This window comes from Sparus aurata, chromosome 22 (assembly GCF_900880675.1).
Source record: "Sparus aurata chromosome 22, fSpaAur1.1, whole genome shotgun sequence".
Classification (NCBI taxonomy): Eukaryota; Metazoa; Chordata; class Actinopteri; order Spariformes; family Sparidae; genus Sparus; species Sparus aurata.
This window is the reverse complement of record NC_044208.1, coordinates 2,708,861-2,727,701: the sequence shown is the minus strand read 5'-3', so window position 1 is coordinate 2,727,701 and position 18,841 is coordinate 2,708,861. Positions and strand designations below refer to the sequence as shown.

The 18,841-nt window shown below is 43.3% G+C and overlaps 2 protein-coding genes and 1 long non-coding RNA gene across 4 annotated transcripts in view; 2 read left to right on the top strand and 1 right to left on the bottom strand.

Annotated features, from left to right (window-relative positions):
* mdn1 (midasin AAA ATPase 1) overlaps positions 1–10,585 on the top strand; it is a 91,947-nt gene extending 81,362 nt beyond the window's left edge. The window contains exons 90-101 of the mRNA XM_030404990.1: positions 4,121–4,222; positions 4,314–4,512; positions 4,646–4,813; positions 4,979–5,136; positions 5,252–5,341; positions 7,460–7,575; positions 7,650–7,824; positions 7,939–8,012; positions 8,220–8,334; positions 8,624–8,690; positions 9,196–9,338; positions 9,423–10,585. Coding sequence (XP_030260850.1) covers positions 4,121–4,222; positions 4,314–4,512; positions 4,646–4,813; positions 4,979–5,136; positions 5,252–5,341; positions 7,460–7,575; positions 7,650–7,824; positions 7,939–8,012; positions 8,220–8,334; positions 8,624–8,690; positions 9,196–9,338; positions 9,423–9,608 — 1,593 coding nt within the window. The 3' untranslated portion in view covers positions 9,609–10,585. The remainder of the gene's footprint in view (positions 1–4,120; positions 4,223–4,313; positions 4,513–4,645; positions 4,814–4,978; positions 5,137–5,251; positions 5,342–7,459; positions 7,576–7,649; positions 7,825–7,938; positions 8,013–8,219; positions 8,335–8,623; positions 8,691–9,195; positions 9,339–9,422) is intronic.
* Positions 5,816–11,502, bottom strand: LOC115573912 (uncharacterized). Its single transcript, XR_003982377.1, has 3 exons — positions 11,377–11,502; positions 8,210–8,374; positions 5,816–6,168 (listed from the first exon to the last, which is right to left on the bottom strand). It is a non-coding gene; the product is annotated as an uncharacterized LOC115573912 (long non-coding RNA).
* Positions 11,503–12,054: 552 nt separating this feature from the next.
* Positions 12,055–18,837, top strand: lyrm2 (LYR motif containing 2). Of its 2 annotated transcripts, none has more exons than XM_030404996.1 (3): positions 12,055–12,210; positions 17,784–17,924; positions 18,467–18,837. In XM_030404996.1, the coding sequence occupies exons 1-3, from the start codon at positions 12,166–12,168 to the stop codon at positions 18,545–18,547; spliced, it is 267 nt and encodes an 88-aa protein (XP_030260856.1). In that variant the 5' UTR covers positions 12,055–12,165; the 3' UTR covers positions 18,548–18,837. The 2 variants fall into 2 exon arrangements, with proteins under 2 accessions (XP_030260856.1, XP_030260857.1); XM_030404997.1 differs by lacking the exon at positions 12,055–12,210 and adding an exon at positions 12,229–12,568.
* The last annotated feature ends 4 nt before the right edge of the window (positions 18,838–18,841 follow it).

The window sequence follows — 18,841 nt, the reverse complement described above, 5'->3', positions numbered from 1 at the left end:
TTCTCCTTTGTGAGGTAGAGAGTTGCTAAGTGTCTGAAGAATTTCAGACTTCAGCGTATGAATCAGATGTCATTTAATGAAACACGCACATGGAGTAGAAGGCGTAAAGCGTTCTCTGACGAACTCTAAATTGTTATCCCTTAAGTACAGAAACAGAGAGGAGGTTACCTTCATTTACAACAGTCATAAAACATCTTCTTTACAGAATAATGACTCTTTGATATTTGGGTGTATCCTGTCTTCCCAGGACAGTGACCCTTTGATGTATCAGATGGGACAGCAAATGTTATCTTGTCTAAACTTGTGTATCTTTCCATGTGGGGATGTGCCCCCACCTGTGGCTCTTGTGACACCTCAGGCAGTGTGACAGTCTCTCTCCCCCCTCCTGTCCTTACAGTACATTTGATAACAAAAAGGAAGACTATGTAATTTTCTCACATTACCCATCCAACACAGCTCTGAAAACCGTATGGGAGAGGGACCTGAACATAACAGTTGAAGAAAATGACTGGGATACAATTATTGGAATCACTAAACAAGTCTCCAGGGACATCAAAATAAGATTGATTCAGTTCAAAATCCTTCATCGATTCTATTGGTACCCAAGTAGGCTATTCAGGCTAGGTATAAAGGAAACACCAGATTGTTGGAGGTGTGAAGGGGAGCTGGGTACACTAACACGTGCCCTATGGTCATGTCCAAAGATTCAGACATTTTGGAAAGGGGTTCGTGAGAATATCACAGAGGTCATAAGAGTGGATTTTGAGTTTTGCCCCAGTCTTTACATATTAGGCAACCCTAAGCCCACGGCCCACAGTGTAAAACCCCTAGCCAATTGGATTCAGACAGTATAATGATTGGCAAACAGATGATAATGAGAAAGTGGAAAGATGCTGAAGGCCTGTTGTTTCAAGACTGGCTTACAGAGCTAGGCAAAGTAGCAGCTTTTGAAAGAATATCCTATAGTATAATAAACAACATCGATAAATATAATGAGAAATGGGGAATGTTCTTAAGTTTATACTCTTTATATGGTAGCTAAAAGGTATGTGTGTACACTGATCATTGTGGCCTGCTCTTGGGGACTGTCACGGAATAAGGATGGAGGTGGTCTGGGTGCAACACAGGGATCTGTTCACTGGAAGATTAACTCAACCTCACAATGGACACGTGGCAGCGTTTTGGTAGTCTCCTGGAAAGACTGCTTAACATGTCGTGCATGGACAAATTTTTCTTGTCATGGTCTGTACTTTTTTTTTTGTTGTACTTATGTATTTATATATTTCTTTTCTTTTAAATATAATTTTATATTATTATCATTTTTTCTTTATTTGTTTAAGTATCCCCACTCTGATATTTCATATCTAACACATGCAGCTGTGTGTTTTAATTCTACCTTTGTTTGTTTGTTTAAAATTGAAACTTAATAAAGCTTGAGTCATAAAAAAAATAGTCTTTCTTATGACGTAATGTTGCTGTGGGCTTATATAATATTTCGAAATAATAGTAGTAATGGCACTGGTAAATAATATATATTTTTGTATTTTTTCATTATTATAAATGTTTTTTCTCACCCCGTTTTCGGCGCCCCTAGCATTTGCCTTTACTGCCTATGCCCAGGGACGGCTCTGAACTTGCCTCCAAAAACAATTATTTCAGTCTTATCTTTGTTTAACTGAAGAAAACTCTGACACATCCAATTACTGATTTGTTCCAACGCATCTACTCAGCTTTTGTATGGGATTATAGTCAACTGGTGATATGGTTATATAAATTTGTGTGTCATCTGCAATGGTAATATATTTTGTTGTTTTCCATTATATGAGCTAAAAGAAGCGTGTAAATGTTAAATAATAGAGGCCCTAGAATGGAGCCCTGGGCTACTTCGCTTGTCATTTTCAACCGCTCAGATGTGTTATTACCAATCGACACAAGGTAGTCTTTATCATTTAGATCCCACTGATCCAATAAATCCAATATCCAATTTAGTGCTGTACCGGACTCGAGCTGTCCCAAACGATTATTTTTCAAACAATTAATCTAGCAATTATTTTTTCGATTAGTCGACTAATCTAACGATTAATTTAACGTTACATGACCAAAGAAAAGTAATGTAGTAACTGTAACTGTCGTTTGTAACTTGTATGAGGAAAAAAATACCGCAGTTGTAGGTGGAACAGTGTCTGGCCTCCCACCTGTCCTACCAACTCTTCGTTTCTTTAACTCACTCAAGTGGTTGTGTTGATAGAAATCACCAAATCACCAAATTTATGTCGTCGATTACGTCGACTATGTCGACGCGTTGTCCCAGCCCTATACCGGACAGTCCCACCCAGTTTTCCAGTCAGTCCAGTAGTATATTGTGATCAACCTTGTCAAACGCAGCACTGAGATCCAGCAATGCAAAGACTGAAATTTTGCCACTGTGTTTAAATGAATGTCAATGAGGACCTTGACTAGAGCGGTCTCAGTGCTGTGATGTGTTCGAAAACCTGATTGGAAGACATCAAAACAGCCATTTATTATTAAATATTTGTTCAGCTGTTGAAAAACAGCTTTTTCAATTATTTTACTTAAAATTGGCAGTTTTGAAATGGGCCTGTAATTATTTATTACTGATGTGTCTAGAGTTCTCTTCTTCAGGAGTGGTTTAATGACTGCAGTCTTCATGGCTTGGGGGAAGACACCTAAGAGAAGAGACATGTTGACAATCTGTAGCAGATCTGAAATCATGCAGTCAAGAACCCTGCTGGTAAAATATCAAGGCAGCAGGAGGAAGATTTCAAATGCTGCATTATCTCTTGCAGGTTTTTGTTATTGATTGGATCAAATTGGAGGGTTTGTTAGCCTGTCGACAGCAGCGAACAGGGCACATACATTGTTATTGTTTTTGGTGCTAGTGTCTGAGGAGAAGGACTGCTTTGACTTTGTCAGTTCTTCAATTTTGACCAGCGTGGCGTTTCTCCAAAGATATTTTTTCTAACCAGAGACCACTGTCACTTTAGTGGGTACAATGGCATCAATAACATTTGTAGTTTAGAACTGAAATGATGTACAAGGTCACTGACAGAGAACCTGGAGAGGGGAGGTGTGGGAGAGAAAATCCGAATGAATAGGTCACTAATGTTTTCAGTGATGTATTGCTTTGAGACAACCTGAGTTTGAACATTTGTGTGCACAGATATATCATTCTTAAAGAAAACACAGTAAGGATCAGAGAGAGCAACATCAGATATCAGAACCTTAAAAATGTCTCTGTTGTGTGTGGGCTGTGTCACATGCTGTCCAAAGTTATTAAAACACGACACGGTTCTTTAGTCCATCTGTCCTCACGTTTGTCCACATGGATGTTAAAGTCACCAACAATTAACACACAGTCAAAGTCAGTGCAGATGAGAGACAGTAACTCAACAAGGTCAAAATCTGTACAGTATTTAGGTGACCTGTAGATGTATAGAAATAAAGCCTGAAGAGCCACATATTCAAAAGAAGTAAACATTTCCATAAAACATCTGCTTGCATTTGAGTAACTCATTAAAAAGAATACTAACACCTCCTCCTTTTTTATGCATTCTAGTCGCACTTATGAAAGAAAGGCTTGGAGGGCTTGATTGAGTGTGAACTAATTTCAAGAGAGTCAAAACCAGCTCAGCAATTTATTTGTGACAGTTTGTGGCTGACAAGGAATGGGAGCTAAATTTAATAGATTTAGTTAGGCACTTCCTGTTTCTCAGCAAGTGCACCATTTTTCTGTTACCTGTCAACACAGGAATTGAGGAGGCAACCTGAACTCCAAGAGGCCACGGCTTTTCTTGGGGGAAAACATTACAAAACATGATATCAACCTCTTAGCCTAGACCCGGTACACATCAGTTAGATCAGCTCTGCTGTTTTCAGGATGATTCTGAGGAGGTGGAGGGGCGTGATGACATTTAGGTGATGGTTGATTCAAGCATGTTGGTGGGGTGGGGGCTGGGTGGCTGAGAGATTTAGGGGAGAGAATATGGGATTTGGATGTGGTATTGGATATGGTAGTTTTTTCACTTGTCCAGGGAAGGAGGGGGGGAGTCCCCATAAAGAAGATGAAATCCAATATAATTCCATTGTTCTGGTTTGTTAGGAGCATGGGAGCGGAGCCGCTGATGCCAGCCAATCAGAGGGGCACCAGTCGAAGCTGACAGCAAGAATGGCTTCACAGATGCAGAATCAGAACAAGACTCAGGTACAACCTGCCTCAGAACATCTACAAGCCTTCCTTCCTTTTTTCTCCAATCAATTTTACCACTTCATTTAAACTTTCTGTACCATTCCAGAGCTTCAAAAGAAAACCTGGTCAGGCCGACAACGAGCGGTCGACAGGCGACGACAATGAACATGTTAACAAGCGACTGCGTACAGTGGAGAGCAGCAAGGATTGTACTGACGACAGCAGGCAGAGCGACGCCCAGCAGGAGTCAGACCTTTATGAGCACATCAAACAGGGAGAGACAGCCTATGACACACAGACATATGGTCAGTAATAACCTCCATATGCAGCAAACACTCAGTGTGTATTCAGTAACAGTTTGATGTCACATTGTTTAGCCGTCAAAGCAGGATTTAAGTCAAGAAATGTCTGGTCTCTGCTGCATCCTGCTGTTCCCAGATGTTGCCAGTGCTGACCAGCAGAAAGCAGTAGGGCCTCAGCAGGACCAGGATGAAGACAATGAGGATGTCGCCATGGAAACAGAGAGTCAGGAAGAGGACCTTCAGGCTGCTGAGGTCCAGGAGCTGAAGCCTGAGCAGCTGGACTCTATCAAGGCCTCCCAGAAAGGTGACCCATTCCTTTTCATCCTGCTCTGAGGACTAAGTAACATCACTAAGCAGACAGTGTGTGTAGAATTGCAGTTAGAATAGATATAATTTAAAAATGAAATCAGAAGTCCATGTTGTGATTTTGTGAAACATGCACACCCCCTGACTTCTGCCTCTTGTTCAGGTGTTGACAGCGGAGAGATGGAGGTGCAGAATCAGGGAGACGGTGAGGAGGAGGAGAAGTGGAAGGACCGACTAAATCTCAGAGAAGAGGAGCAGGCAGAGAGACGCACAGAATCCACAATTCACACAGTTCCTGAGCTGCTGCTGGACACCATGCAGGTAGAGACAAACCTCCTGCTCTCATCAATCACTTATTTGCTCTTATTACTGTGTCTTACTCAAATATTCTCTGGTCACAGGACTGAGACATGTGTGTTTGTGTTTGTGTTTGCAGAAAGCAGAGAGAGATCCAGAGGAGATCAGGAGGGAGATGGAGCTGCAGTTGGAGGCCTGGAACAAACTGGCTCCTGGAACTCAGGAGGAGGTGAGTCCAAGTTCGGGTCCTAATGACTCTTCTTCCAGAGCCAGACAGGAAATCTGACAGTAGATTTATAAACACATATACATGAACACACAGTGCAAATCTTCCTCTGAATCTTTCACAAAGTTCAACATCTGGGAACATCTGTTTAAACACTGTCGGCTCATCCATTCACACTGGTTCAGTTTGCCAATACTGCGCCTCTGATACTATCAGACGAGTATCATGTACAGAAGTTATTGGAATTTGTATCGAACCGTGGGTCAAAAATCGTGATACAAACAAATCGTGAGTTTGGTGTATCGTTACAGTCCTAATGGTCAGAATTTGTTTTAGCAATAAGGCTGAAAGATTGGTGGTGATAAAAACAAAAATGTAGCATCATTTGGGGGAACTACCAGCTGCTGCGTCTTTACGATCCACTGTTGCCATAACAACTTAACCAATGTAGAATCACAAAAATCAAGGAAAAATTCATTCAAGATTCAATTCAAGAGGGTTTATTGTCATTCCGGCCATATACACAGTACACAGTGCAGTAAAATCACCTTTCCCAAGAAGCTTCAGTGCAAACAAACAACAACAACAATACCAAATGCTACATGTAACTGCTAAGTATAGTGGAAAGATATTTGTAAAGTGAGTGTATGATTATTATTATAATTTTTTGCATGAGGTGCAATAGTGCATCAGACAAATACATAACAGCGACACAGCCTTCTCAGGAAGTGGAGACGCTGCCGGGCTTTCTTCACGGTGGAGCCGGTGTTTAGGGACCAGGTTATGTTCTTCACCAGTTGGACACCGAGGAATTTGGTGTTCTTCACAATCTCCATGATGAAATGATGAAATAAACGAAATATCAGCAACTCAACAATATCAGGCAGGCATGACACACCTCTCCTGAAACACTCCCACATGAAGCCACATGGAGAATAAAACAAAACATCATCGCACGCACCCAGTAAAAGCGACCTGCCCAGTAGAATCAAGGTGTTGGCCCCCTCATTGTTTCAAGGAGAAGTAGGCAGCTGGTTTCAGAGAAAAAGTTTGTAAATTGATCCCCGAAAACAGAGAGGGTGCAAGATGTTAAAACTAAACAAACAGAGCATTTTTATTAAAGGCCACCTATATTAATCGGTAAATTCTATAATCACTCAAAATCAGTGGGGAGCGTGAGGTGTGTAGAAACCGCTGTTTGGAGTTTGCAGGGCTCTATCTCTATCTCTGTCCTTTCACCTCCCTGTCATTACCTTCCTGTATGTGGATTGCTACAATGTGGAAAAAATGGACAGTGAGCCATATTTTCTATTTACAACCATAAAAGGCAAAGAGCCTGTGAAACTGAACTAAGTGAAGTGACATGTTCTGTCTGTCAAGCATTCTCCTCTGCTCCCTTTTATACTTAAGATGCTGCACCTGCACACACTCATTCAACCATATGCACCATACCAGCTTCAGGCAACACTGAGTGACCTTACCTCTCCCTCCCTTGCCAAAATAGGCAAATAAGTAATTTATGAGTAACTTCAATGGGAAATAAAAGAAAAGCTGATGAGCATAGTGGAGCAGTTGGCAGCTCAAGAGGCAGATGTTTCTCTCAGGACTTGATAAAGACAAAAACAAAGCTGAAATAGAGAGAATACTGGACGTCCATTCATCAGATGGACACAACTTCAATGAGTGATCGTGTTGCTCCATAACTGCTGCATGTGTATGAGAATGGAAACGCCAGAGGCGCAGATCTGATGTGTACTCGCTGTATGAATTGACACACTGGTGCATCTTTACAGCCGAGCTGCTTGGTTCGGTGTGAACAAACAACAGTGCTGAATTGGCGAACCACCGCTGATAATAAAGCGGAGTCTCCATGTGAAAAAGACTAGTGTCTCTCACCTCAGTTATTTTGTACACATGTAGTCTTCAGATTCAAATTCTTATGCATGCTTTTCTGAAAGAATCTTTCTGTTACCTCACCATACACAAGAGTAGTTTGATAAATCATAAACGTTCTAAATATTTCAAATGGTTGTCTTCATAACTTGAACCATATCAAGAGTCTTACTATGTCGTTCAGACTGTGTGAAGTCCAGGTTGTAACTCTTGACTGATGTGTTCCAGGAGAGTACAGCAGCCTCCATGTGGCACCAGTACCAGAGTCTGACCTCAGCTCTCTCCCAGCAGCTGTGTGAGCAGCTCCGACTCATCCTGGAGCCCACGCAGGCCGCCAAACTCAAGTCAGCAGAAACACACTCACTATATCATGCGTTCTGTTGGTATCTATATGTTGCTAATGTGTGATGTTCCACAGAGGTGATTACCGCACAGGGAAGCGTCTGAACATGAGGAAGGTGATCCCCTACATCGCCAGTCAGTTCAGGAAAGACAAGATCTGGCTGAGGAGGACCAAGCCCAGCAAGAGGGAGTACCAGATCTGTCTGGCCATGGACGACTCCTCCAGCATGGTGGACAACCACTCCAAACAGGTCAGAGAGCCCGGTTATGTAACCTGACATGCTAATCCTAATGATTGCATTAAGTAGAAAGTAGGGTTGAATGTGTCCAAATAAACTACTGCTGTGTTTGTGTGTGTGGTGCAGCTGGCTTTTGAATCCCTGGCAGTGATAATCAACGCTCTCACTCTGCTGGAGGTGGGACAGGTGTCTGTGTGCAGGTAAGGTCACACATGTTCAGTGGGATGCAGTAAAGATAGAGAAGATCTGATAGTGCAGCCAGATAACAAACATGGAGACCTCAGAACAAAAGTAAAAACACAGTACAAGTAGGAAATGAAATGCACTGATATATACAGTTTGTGGTGTCATACTGCGTACACTTGTATTTGATGTGAAGCGAACCTTTAACACCTACTTGTGTGCAGTTTTGGCGAGCAGGTGCAGCTGCTCCACCCCTTCCAGCAGCAGTTCAACGATGAGTCGGGGGCTCGGATCCTCAGACTCTGTCAGTTCCAACAGAAGAAGACCAGAATAGCACAGGTGGGGATTGTGTTGTACTGCTCCTTTTTATTCCTGACGTCTATTGAAAATGATACATTTAGTTTAGTTTTTTAACAGTCTTTACTGAGTTATGATTAATTTAAGACGTCTGCTGTATGGGAAGAGAAAATAAACGAGAAAAGTTTGTAGCATTTAAAAAGTGTTCTTTTTATACATTTTGTTTCCCTTTTCTTATTTCTTGATCTGAATTTAATGTTATAATGCTCGATCTACCTTTTGGCTTTCTATGAAAGATCTATCTCTGTCTCTCTCACACTCTCGTCTGTAGTTTTTGGAGACCTCCACAAAAATGTTTCTGGCGGCACGACAGCAGATTCCTGGATCTATAAACTCAGGTAATGCTTCAAGCTGTGTAGTTAAGTAAAACAACAGACCAGTAATTGTGTGCTGTGCAGTTTACGGACACTGTGTTTACAAAACTCTTGGTAGCAAAAGTTACATTTGTTGCCTCTCACTCTCACATTGGGTTGTCTGCAAGCCAAGCTGGCCAGTACTGTTTACTGAATGCTGAAATCGGAGGGAACTAGTAAATCTCAGCAGTATTTGACTTCTGGCTTTGTGAGTTTAAGTACGAATTCTAATTATTTTTTTCTCAAAATTTGTATTTTAAAGTCAGAATTCTGAACTTTTTTGTGTGAAACCACTACATTCACTGACCTCCAATGGTTAAAATCTCACTGTAATACAGTGAAATGGAAGTGTACTCCATCAGTACACCATGATGTCACTGCTGGGTGAAGACTTGGCTCATGCAGACAACCCAATTTTAACTGCGTTAACCAGCTACATGTCATGATGTAACCCTCCGCTGTTTGTCTGACCTCTGACCTCTCTCCACAGAGACAGCCCAGCTGCTGGTCATCGTGTCTGATGGCAGGGGGTTGTTCCTGGAGGGGAAGGAGCGAGTGATGGCTGCTGTGCGTACGGCACGCAGTGCAAATGTGTTCATCATCTTCGTGGTGCTTGACAACCCCAACTCGCGGGTAAGTGAAGAAAAACTTGACCTTATTATTCTCTAAATCTATACACAATGTGTAAGTTAACCATGGTGCTGTGCTGCGCTGCAGGACTCCATACTGGACATCAAGGTGCCCATATTCAAAGGGCCGGGCGAACTGCCAGAGATCCGCTCCTACATGGAAGAGTTCCCCTTCCCCTTCTACGTCATCCTGCGAGATGTCAACGCCTTGCCGGAGACCCTGAGCGACGCACTCAGACAGTGGTTTGAGCTAGTCACGGCAGCCGACCAGTAGACCAATGAGAAGCCATCTTTCACAGGATGGGAGGAGTGGGCAGCAACCAACTGCACAATGCCGCTCTGCTGCTAGCCTCTCAGCCACAACAAAAGGACTAAGAAAAAAAAGACGGATTGCCGCTGTACATGTGCCTTTATTTTGTTATTTTTACTGTAGATTTTAGTAGAGTTTGATAGAAACCTTTGCTGTTGTGTCCTTGTTATCAGAGGAATTCCCCGTTTCTTTTGTAATGTAACAGGAATTGCTTTAAATTGCACGTCTGAGATGAAATGATAGAAACAAATGTGATTTCCTTGCGTGTGAAACACCTCAGTGAAGAGTCAGTAAATACCTCTGTCCCTGTTGTACAATAGCCCTGAAATCATGTTTGTGTGGATGTTTTAGTCAGTGTTACCAAGCTCATCAAATCATTTATCTTCAATGTGAACACAACAACAGATGCTCAGAGCTGACAGAGCTAAGTTGTTGGATCGTGTTGTGACAGAACCCTTCCTGACGTTGTGACCTAACAGTAGCATGTTAGTGTGGTCATGACTGACATTCAGAAGAACTTCATAATGTGCCTTGGAGAGAAAAACAGTATTGCATCTGACTTCACACCTGATGGAGCTGTCGGGGTGATTGTTCAGAAGCTCGCTCACAGCTCTGTCCGGATTTTTAGAAATTCAGCTCTCATGCACTTTGAAGCACAGGGACTGCAGATTTGATAAATGCCCCAGTAAAACCCATTTTAGTGGTTTAAAGACACATATCTGCTGTGTTCATCTTATATCCATACTGCTAAATCAGAGCTCTGAACTGAGACCGTTATAAGTAGGTATTGATATGTGCATTGAAATGTGTATTATCACCTCTGTGTTTTGTTACGTGGACTCATGTATGCAGGCGGTCATATTTATGAGGTTGTTTCTTCATTGCATCCATGTGTTAAACTAAGAAATGAATGATTCTGACAATAAACCGTTTACAAGGTTGCTCTGTCTGTGCTCATGCTCATCTTTTCATTTCAGCAGACATTTTGATTTGACTTTGCAAGAAAGTCTCTGACCTATTAAAGGGTAAATTTGTAAGACATGGCCAGAATTTCAGTTTTAAACATAAAAATTGTTTTAATTAACTCTTATCAACAACTTGTGAAGAAACAACAGTGTTACAACAACATGCTAACCTAAGATATATAAAAAAAAATACCTACCTACCTATAACCTGTACGTCAGGCAAGTCACCCATTCTGTCGCTGGAATGCGTCTGTTATCATGAAGTTTCGGTGGGAAGGGTCAAATAGTTCAAGTTCATGATTGTCAAGCAGCAACGGGGTCTTAGCTTATTAAAACTGCAGTCAGCATTCTCAGTTCATTCAAAGCAAAGGTCTGTTGCACTCTGTGCTGTTTTATGCGAGTTGTAAGATAGGACCCACTGTTTTTTAATGGGTGAATAATACATTGCACCACCCAGCTCGCAGTACGTCACCCATCAGAGTGTCTTTATTGGTCTGCTGCAGCACAGTCCGTTCTGGTAGTTTAGGTTTCATGTAGCACCAGTTAAATTATTTTCTTATACCTTTCTACTACATAAACAGTCCTGTTTTGTGCAAGAGCCATCTTTTCAGCACAGAAATATAAAAGGTTCGAATAGAAGACAGCTGTGCTGTATGTAGCCCCATTCACACTGCCTTTTGAGTGTGGGAATCATGCACTGATTCTCCACATTGACCTGTGTGGGAGAGTTCCACTGTGTCTAACTGGTAGTGTCTTTGTCAACTTACATGAGGAGAAAAAAACGCAGTTACACATGGAGGAGTTTCTGTCCTGCTGTCTGTCCTTCTGTCTGTCCTACAGACTCTTCTTCACATTTCTGCCCGAAAAACAGCGTCTGTCCCCGGCAAAGAACTTTAACTCACCGTGTGTTGATGTAGTTACTGTTGTCATGGTGACGGTCAGCCCTCCCGATGAAGACTTCAGTGAACCTTTCCCCAGAAAACAGCCTCCCTGTGTGAGAGTGTCAGACAGCGTCCACTTTACTGATGGTGAATATGTCATTATATAATTTAGAGTGAAAAAACTTAACTTTGTCACTTTCAAGGATGTTTGGTGGGTCAGGATCTCACTCAACACATTATAACAGCATCCATATGGATATGATTATAAACAGTCAGCAGTATTCTTAGATTAACAGGAGGACACCGGGGAAACACCATGAAAACATCCAGACGTCATCATGACGTGTAACGTCACGCCTCTTTTGGTAACACAGGCTAGCTGTGTGAATGACCCACTGCGGCTTTACGCCGGCGCTGGTTGGCTCTGAGTGAACAAACACGTGCAGAAATTGGCGAACTACCGCTGCCGGGGTAATCCGGTGTCTCTGTGTGAAAAGGGCTCTTGTCAAATGTTGAGCTCCAGTCCGGTCAGGCTGTTTCGGCGTGCTGTTCCCCTCCGCTCCACTAGAGGGAGACGTACACTGAATCTATCACCATCAATGTCATCACAACATCCGCTTCTGACAAGCTACTGGCTGCTTGTGTCATATCGGAGCTGTAGCAGAGCCGTTACATATGGCAGTTTCAAGGTTACCGCATGCGGCGCTTTCTTTAAAACAGGTAAAGAACGCTACACATAATGTAGTTGAACAGTGGAAGGGCCACTGTGTGTCGGTGACAAGTCCAGCGACACTGCGAGCCAGACTTTTCTAACGTTAGTCCTATCGTTAAATGTATGTACAGCTCAGTGAAGACCTATGCTTCAGCTAATGTCAAAACAGGAATTTAACGTATACCTTTAGAGTATTCGCTTTTACAGATGTTAAAACGTGTTTAATTTGCAAAACATTACGGAGCTGGAATAACGAGCTGGCACACCAGAACTCAAGTATTCCGCTCTGCTGACAGGAACAAGGCAGGTGTAAAGCTGTCGTTACCCAGAGTATCATCTACAGTCGGGCTGGAGATGGAGTTGATGGTATTGAAACCCAAATTTCACACAGCATGCAGTCAGTGGGTGCAGGGAAAGGTACTATTGTCCTAGCAGTCGGGCCCTCTTGCAGCCATGATATAGATAGAATTAGATAGATAGAATTGCTTTAATGATCCCAGACTGGGAAATTATTTTGTGCAGCAAGGCCTGCCGCGACTGCTAGCGGCACCCAACTGCGGCATCTCTGGTGGCACCCCCAGATGCCGCAGCTAGGTGCCGCTAGCAGTCGCGGCAGGTGCCACTGCGTGCCGGGAGGTGCCACTGCGTGTGCCACTGCATGCCAGGAGGTGCCACTGCATGCCGGGAGGTGCCACTGCGTGCCGGGAGGTGCCAGTGCTTGTGCCACTGTTTGCCGGGAGGTGCCAGTACTTGTGCCGCTACCCGTGACATCTGCCGTGGCATCCAGGAGTGCCAGCAGGGATGTCGCGGCAAATGCCGCTGTTTGGGCGAGATGTCGCGGCAGATGCTGCTGTTTGGTGGAGGTGCCACTGCTTGTGCCGCTACCCGTGACATCTGTCGTGGCATCTAGGAGTGCCAGGAGGGATGTCGCGGCAGATGCAGCTGTTGGGGGGAGATGTCACTGCTTATATGCCGATGTTTAGGCGAGACAAGAGGGTCTGGCTGCCTCCAGCGTGAGGCTGCTTCCCGTACAGACTCCGCTCTCGGACCGCATCCAGCATAGTCATATACATAGACGCCTCATTCAGCGTTGGACCGCACGTCGACGTCGCCGGCCATGTTGGAGGAGGCAGCTCCGCCCCGTGAACTAAATCAATGGAGCGAGCTTTATAAAGCGCCTTCTACAAAGTGCTATAAGTTTATGCCTCATTTACACATTCGGATAACAGAGAGGAACCAAAAACAACGTCTGTAACGTCTGTAAAGTCTGATGATTATAAACGTTAACTACTCCTTATATGTTCTGTATACAGGACCGCACCAAACCATTCTATAATGTTTTCATGAGTGTTTACAGTTGCTAATGTATGTAACGCTGTTACTGTGATGATACATGACCATGGTTTAAAATTGGCACCCGCCACTCGCCAAATGCGTGTAAAAATATGTTTGGGCGAATAAAATAAATAGGACACACGCCATTGGCAGGCTGCTTATATTTGCCGACTTTGCTATATAACTTTCAACATAAATGCCAAAAAGTAAAACAGACAGTTTACAGCTACAGCAGATCTACTGATTGCGTTTCAGATTTGTCCCTCGCTGTCCACCGTCATTCAACATTTGAAAATGTATCAAGTTGCGCAAGGCACGGGTCGGGTTGGGTCGGTAAACATAATGACCGGCCACCGCTGTCAACGTTTTGTATGCCTCTGATTCATGTCTTCATTTATTCATGATGTCGCTCCGCAAGAAGTCAATGTATTTGTCACTGTCATGTTCGTGTTCGAAGGATGAGGCCGTGTTGTTAGCAAGTAACTTAGTTTAATGTCTCACGTTCTCAACAACATACATGTGGCTCCATCTGCAGCCTTGCTCTACCCTGCTATATGGTACGGTCAGTTGACCACAAACCAGTATTGCCGTCTAGCGGTCAAACATGTAATAACATCCAATCATAACAGTCACAACGGAACTTCATTCAAAGCAGAGCTCTACCAAAGAGCCTGCAATTGTTGCGGAGGGTTCTCTGATGTGTCAGTGTTTCCCCTACATGCATTCTGCTGCGGGATATTCAGCGCTGCCGCAAAAAAAAAAAAAAAAAAATTAAAGAGACATTATTTTTTTTCGTTTAATATCACGGGCGAATGGCGAATTTAAGTTGCACACAGTAAAACCACTACACCCTAAGTTGTCTTGAAATCGATTATTATTGTCATCACTGCTATTTGTATAATTTCTACAAATCAGGGTTTAAGTTGAGTGACTGAAATCCTTGTCATCCTATTCAAAGGCTGCAACAGGCGTCCCATCGAAACGGGGTGAAGTTAGTTTCAGGTTGGATATTCGGCGGATATTCACTCAGGTGGGCAATTAACAGTTATCTCTATGCTGTTCAGTTTCCTACAGGAAATCTGGTCGTGATTGTGAACACTTCAGTGGCCGGTCAAAACACATTTTGGCCGGTAAAATTTCCCAACCTGCCATTGGTCAAAAATCTAATTTTACACCCTGTACATGACAGTTAAATATTGAATCCTTCCATAATAACCACATCCTGACATGTAAATGTAACAGATGTGTGAATAAAAAACACCAACGTCGTTTTTATAAATACAGTGATTTTTTATGATCTAAGTACTAATAATAACAATCATGGAGACAAAAAATTAACAAAGTCTGCAAATCAAGATCAGGAACTGCAGCAGCAGTGAGCCTGCTTTCTTTTTTTCAGCAGTGAAGAGATATACTCCATGACAGAACATTATAACATATGATAATGTATACAATAACATTTCATGGTAAAAACAAAAAAGGTAAAGTAGCAGCAGGCTACTATTATAAATATGCACCATATATAGTTTTCATTATTATTATTATTAGTAGTAGTAGTACTATTTTTCTGCATATTCTTGACTTTGAATGGGAGCATCTACGCTGCAATTTCCCGTCGGGCATCAATAAAGTATTTCTGATTCTGATTAATATATTATGACGTCAGTTGTCCATATTTAAACTTAAATTTAATGAAACAGGTTGACAGTATGGGAGACAGACGTCACATTTACATGTCAGGATCTGGTTATTATAGACACAGATTAAATATTTAACTGTCATGTATCATCACAGTAACAGCGTTACATTAGCAGCTGTAAACACTCATGAAAACATTATAAAATGGTTTGGTGCGGACCTGTATACAGAACATATGAGGAGAAGTTAACGTTTATAATCATCAGAGAACGTTACAGACGTTGTTTTTGGCTCCTCTCTGCCGAGACTGCTAGAGGCACCTAGCTGCGGCATCTGGGGGTGCCACCAGAGATGCCGCAGCTGGGTGCCGCTGCCGCAAATTGAGCTTGCTGTAGTGGGTCCGCAAAGAAAACACTTTGTACATAACATAAATAGAATCCAATATATACATAGTGTATATATACAGTGCACAGTGTGCTATAAACAATAAACAATAATAATATATACAACAAAACAAAATATGCAAAATATACTATAACAATAATAATATATACAACAAAACAGTAGAGAGACCAGAGTTCTCTGTCAGGCAGAGGTGAGAGAGTTATTATATAAAGTGATGGATTGTGGCAGGAAAGATTTCCTGTATCTATTGCTACGACAGCGAAGCTGAAGCAGTCTTCCGGAGAAGGTGCTCCGCTGTCTGACCAGTGTGAGTTGGAGAGGGTGGAGAGGATTATCCATGACGGATAACAGTTTTTTCACTGTCCTCCTCTCCACCACAGCCTCCAGAGTGTCCTGTTTGCAGCCAATCACAGAGCCAGCCTTCCTGATCAGTTTGTTGAGTCTGTTGGTGTCGCTGGCTCCGATGCTGCTTCCCCAACAAACCACAGCAAAGAAAAGTACACTGGCCACCACAGACTGATAAAAGATCTCCAACATCTTGCTGCACACGTTGAAGGATCTCAGCTTCCTCAGGAAGTAAAGTCTGCTCATCCCCTTCTTGTAAACAGCTTTAGTGTTAGATCTCCAGTCCAGTCTGTGGTTGATGGTAACACCCAGGTACTTGTAATCCTCGACCACCTCCACATCCTTTCCCAGAATGCACAGAGGTTGGAAAGCCGTCTTCCTCTTCTTCCTGAAATCTATCACCATCTCTCTGGTCTTGCTGATGTTCAGCCGCAGGTGATTCTGTCCAGTCCACTCCACAAAGTTGTCTACCAGTGCCCTGTACTCCTCCTCCTGTCCCTCACTTATACACCCAACAACAGCCGAGTCGTCAGAATACTTTTGCAGGTGACACGACCCGGTGTTGTACTGAAAGTCAGTGGTGTATAAGGTGAACAGGAAAGGAGACAGTACAGTCCCCTGTGGAGCTCCTGTATCACTAACCACCGCATCAGACAGAACACTGCCCATACTGACGAACTGTGGCCTGCCTGTCAGGTAGTCAGTAATCCAGGAGATTATTGTGTCGTCTACACCCATCACCTGCAGCTTCTCCCCCAGTAGCAGTGGCTGAATGGTGTTAAAAGCACTAGAGAAATCAAAGAATGTGATTCTCACAGTGCCTCCTCCACCATCCAGGTGCGAATGGGCTCGTTGCAGCAGGTAGATGACAGCGTCATCAACTCCCAAGTGGGGCTGGTAAGCAAATTGCAGAGGGTCTAGCAGGGCTCTCACCTGCGGCCTCAGGTTGGCCAAAACCAGTCTCTCCAGCATCTTCATGACGTAAGATGTGAGGGCCACTGGTCGATAGTCATTGAGGTCTGATGGTGTCGACTTCTTTGGAACAGGAACCAGGCAGGAAGTCTTCCAAAGCACTGGTATTCTCTCCTGACCAAGGCTCAGGTTGTAGAGGTGTTGTAGGACAGGAGACAGCTGGCTGGCACATGTCTTCAGGATTCTGGGGCTGATACCGTCAGGGCCTGCAGCCTTCTGCTGGTGGAGTCTCTCCAGCTGTCTCCTAACGTGGCCTGCAGTCACAGTCATGCGGGGGAGGCTGCTGGTGTCTTCAGTGGAGGACGAGGAGGTGGAGGAGGAGGTGAAGGTGGAGGAGGAGGAGGTGCATCCCAAGTGCATCCCAGTCTGTCGACTCAAAGCAGTCCTGTAGTGCGTCAGCGGCCTCCTGAGTCCACCTCCTCACGCTCCTAGTGTGGACAGGCTGCCGCTGAACAAGGGGGATATACTTAGGGGTTAGCAGGACCAGGTTGTGGTCAGATCTTCCAAGAGGGGGGAGGGCTGTGGGACTGTATGCATCCTTAGCATTTGCATACAACAGATCCAGTGTGTTACAGTCTCTGGTGGGGCAGTCAACATACTGGTGAAATGTTGGAAGGGTTTTGTCCAGTGAGACGTGATTAAAATCCCCAGTGATGACAATAAATGCGTTAGGATGCTGCATCTGTATCTGGGCAATAGCGGAGTGGATGACGTCACAGGCCAGCGCTGCATCAGCTGAAGGAGGAACGTACACACCGATAATGATGGCGGACGTGAATTATATCACTTATATCACTCATTGTCCTCAATCCTACTTTTAGATCATTCATAAGAAAAATTAGCTTTCATTTGTCCTGGTGAGTCTAAACTGGTGGTTGCTTGTCAGTTTTTACAGAGGCAGAAGATTTTGGGGATTTACAGAAACATGCTGAGGACCATACGGCAGGTACCCGACGAGGCAGACAAGAAGTACCTTAGAGACTGGGCAAGAGATGAGTTCAAGAGAAATAAGGGCGCCACAGATCAGGTAGGAATGTGTTACTTTCCCATAACAGAGCCTGGTCCCCTAAAAGTGCCCAGCCAAGTCTGTTTGTACAAGTGAAAACCTGGTGACATATTCAGGAAGATGTTGTTCAGAGTATCTAAAAGTGTTCAATCAAACTTTGCTGTAGATGTTTTGGAGAAAATTTGAGAAAACAGAAAAGCTTCCCTAGTCGTGTCGGTGATGATATAGTTTACTTTCATGTCTGGAAAGTCTCTAAAAAGGAAGGCCGATCACCTTGATTGCTGCTACATTCTGAAAATGTCTGGCATTGTCATCGTTCTGATAAATATTGTTATCACAGTCAATGAGTTGTTTGATTATTGACCTTGGTAGTTTTAGCAAAAATATCTTGAATTACGGTCTACTTGCCATCTTTTTCTGAAGCTTTAAACTACATCTCATCACTAATCAAGACAATGATATGTAATGGACTTTTGTGATGGAATAGATAAAATAATCATGTGTTACCGAGCATCCTCTGCTCTGTAGATTACTGATTTCTTCCCCTCTCATTGTTATTTTAGGATGTCATCCGTATGATGGTCACACAAGCTAACAACCATCTAGAGGAGCTTCAGAAGACTCTGGCATTGGCCAGGAGTTAAATGCTGTGAGCTGGCGTGGACTACGGACCATGTGATTGGTTGAGACTATATGAAGGCTGTCCGGGTCTCCTGATCAGGGAGTGGATAATACAGACTGTACTAAAACTCATCTCTGGCTAAACATCTTTTCAACAATGGTTTGATGGAGTTGACCTGAAGGTAGTGATGGAGATGTTTTTTCCATGATCTTGGACACTGATTAACATGTGAGGCAAATGGAGCCCATCTGCTAAACTTGCCCTGTATATTACATGTATTGTATATATTAAAGAAGAATTAATGGAACTACAGACA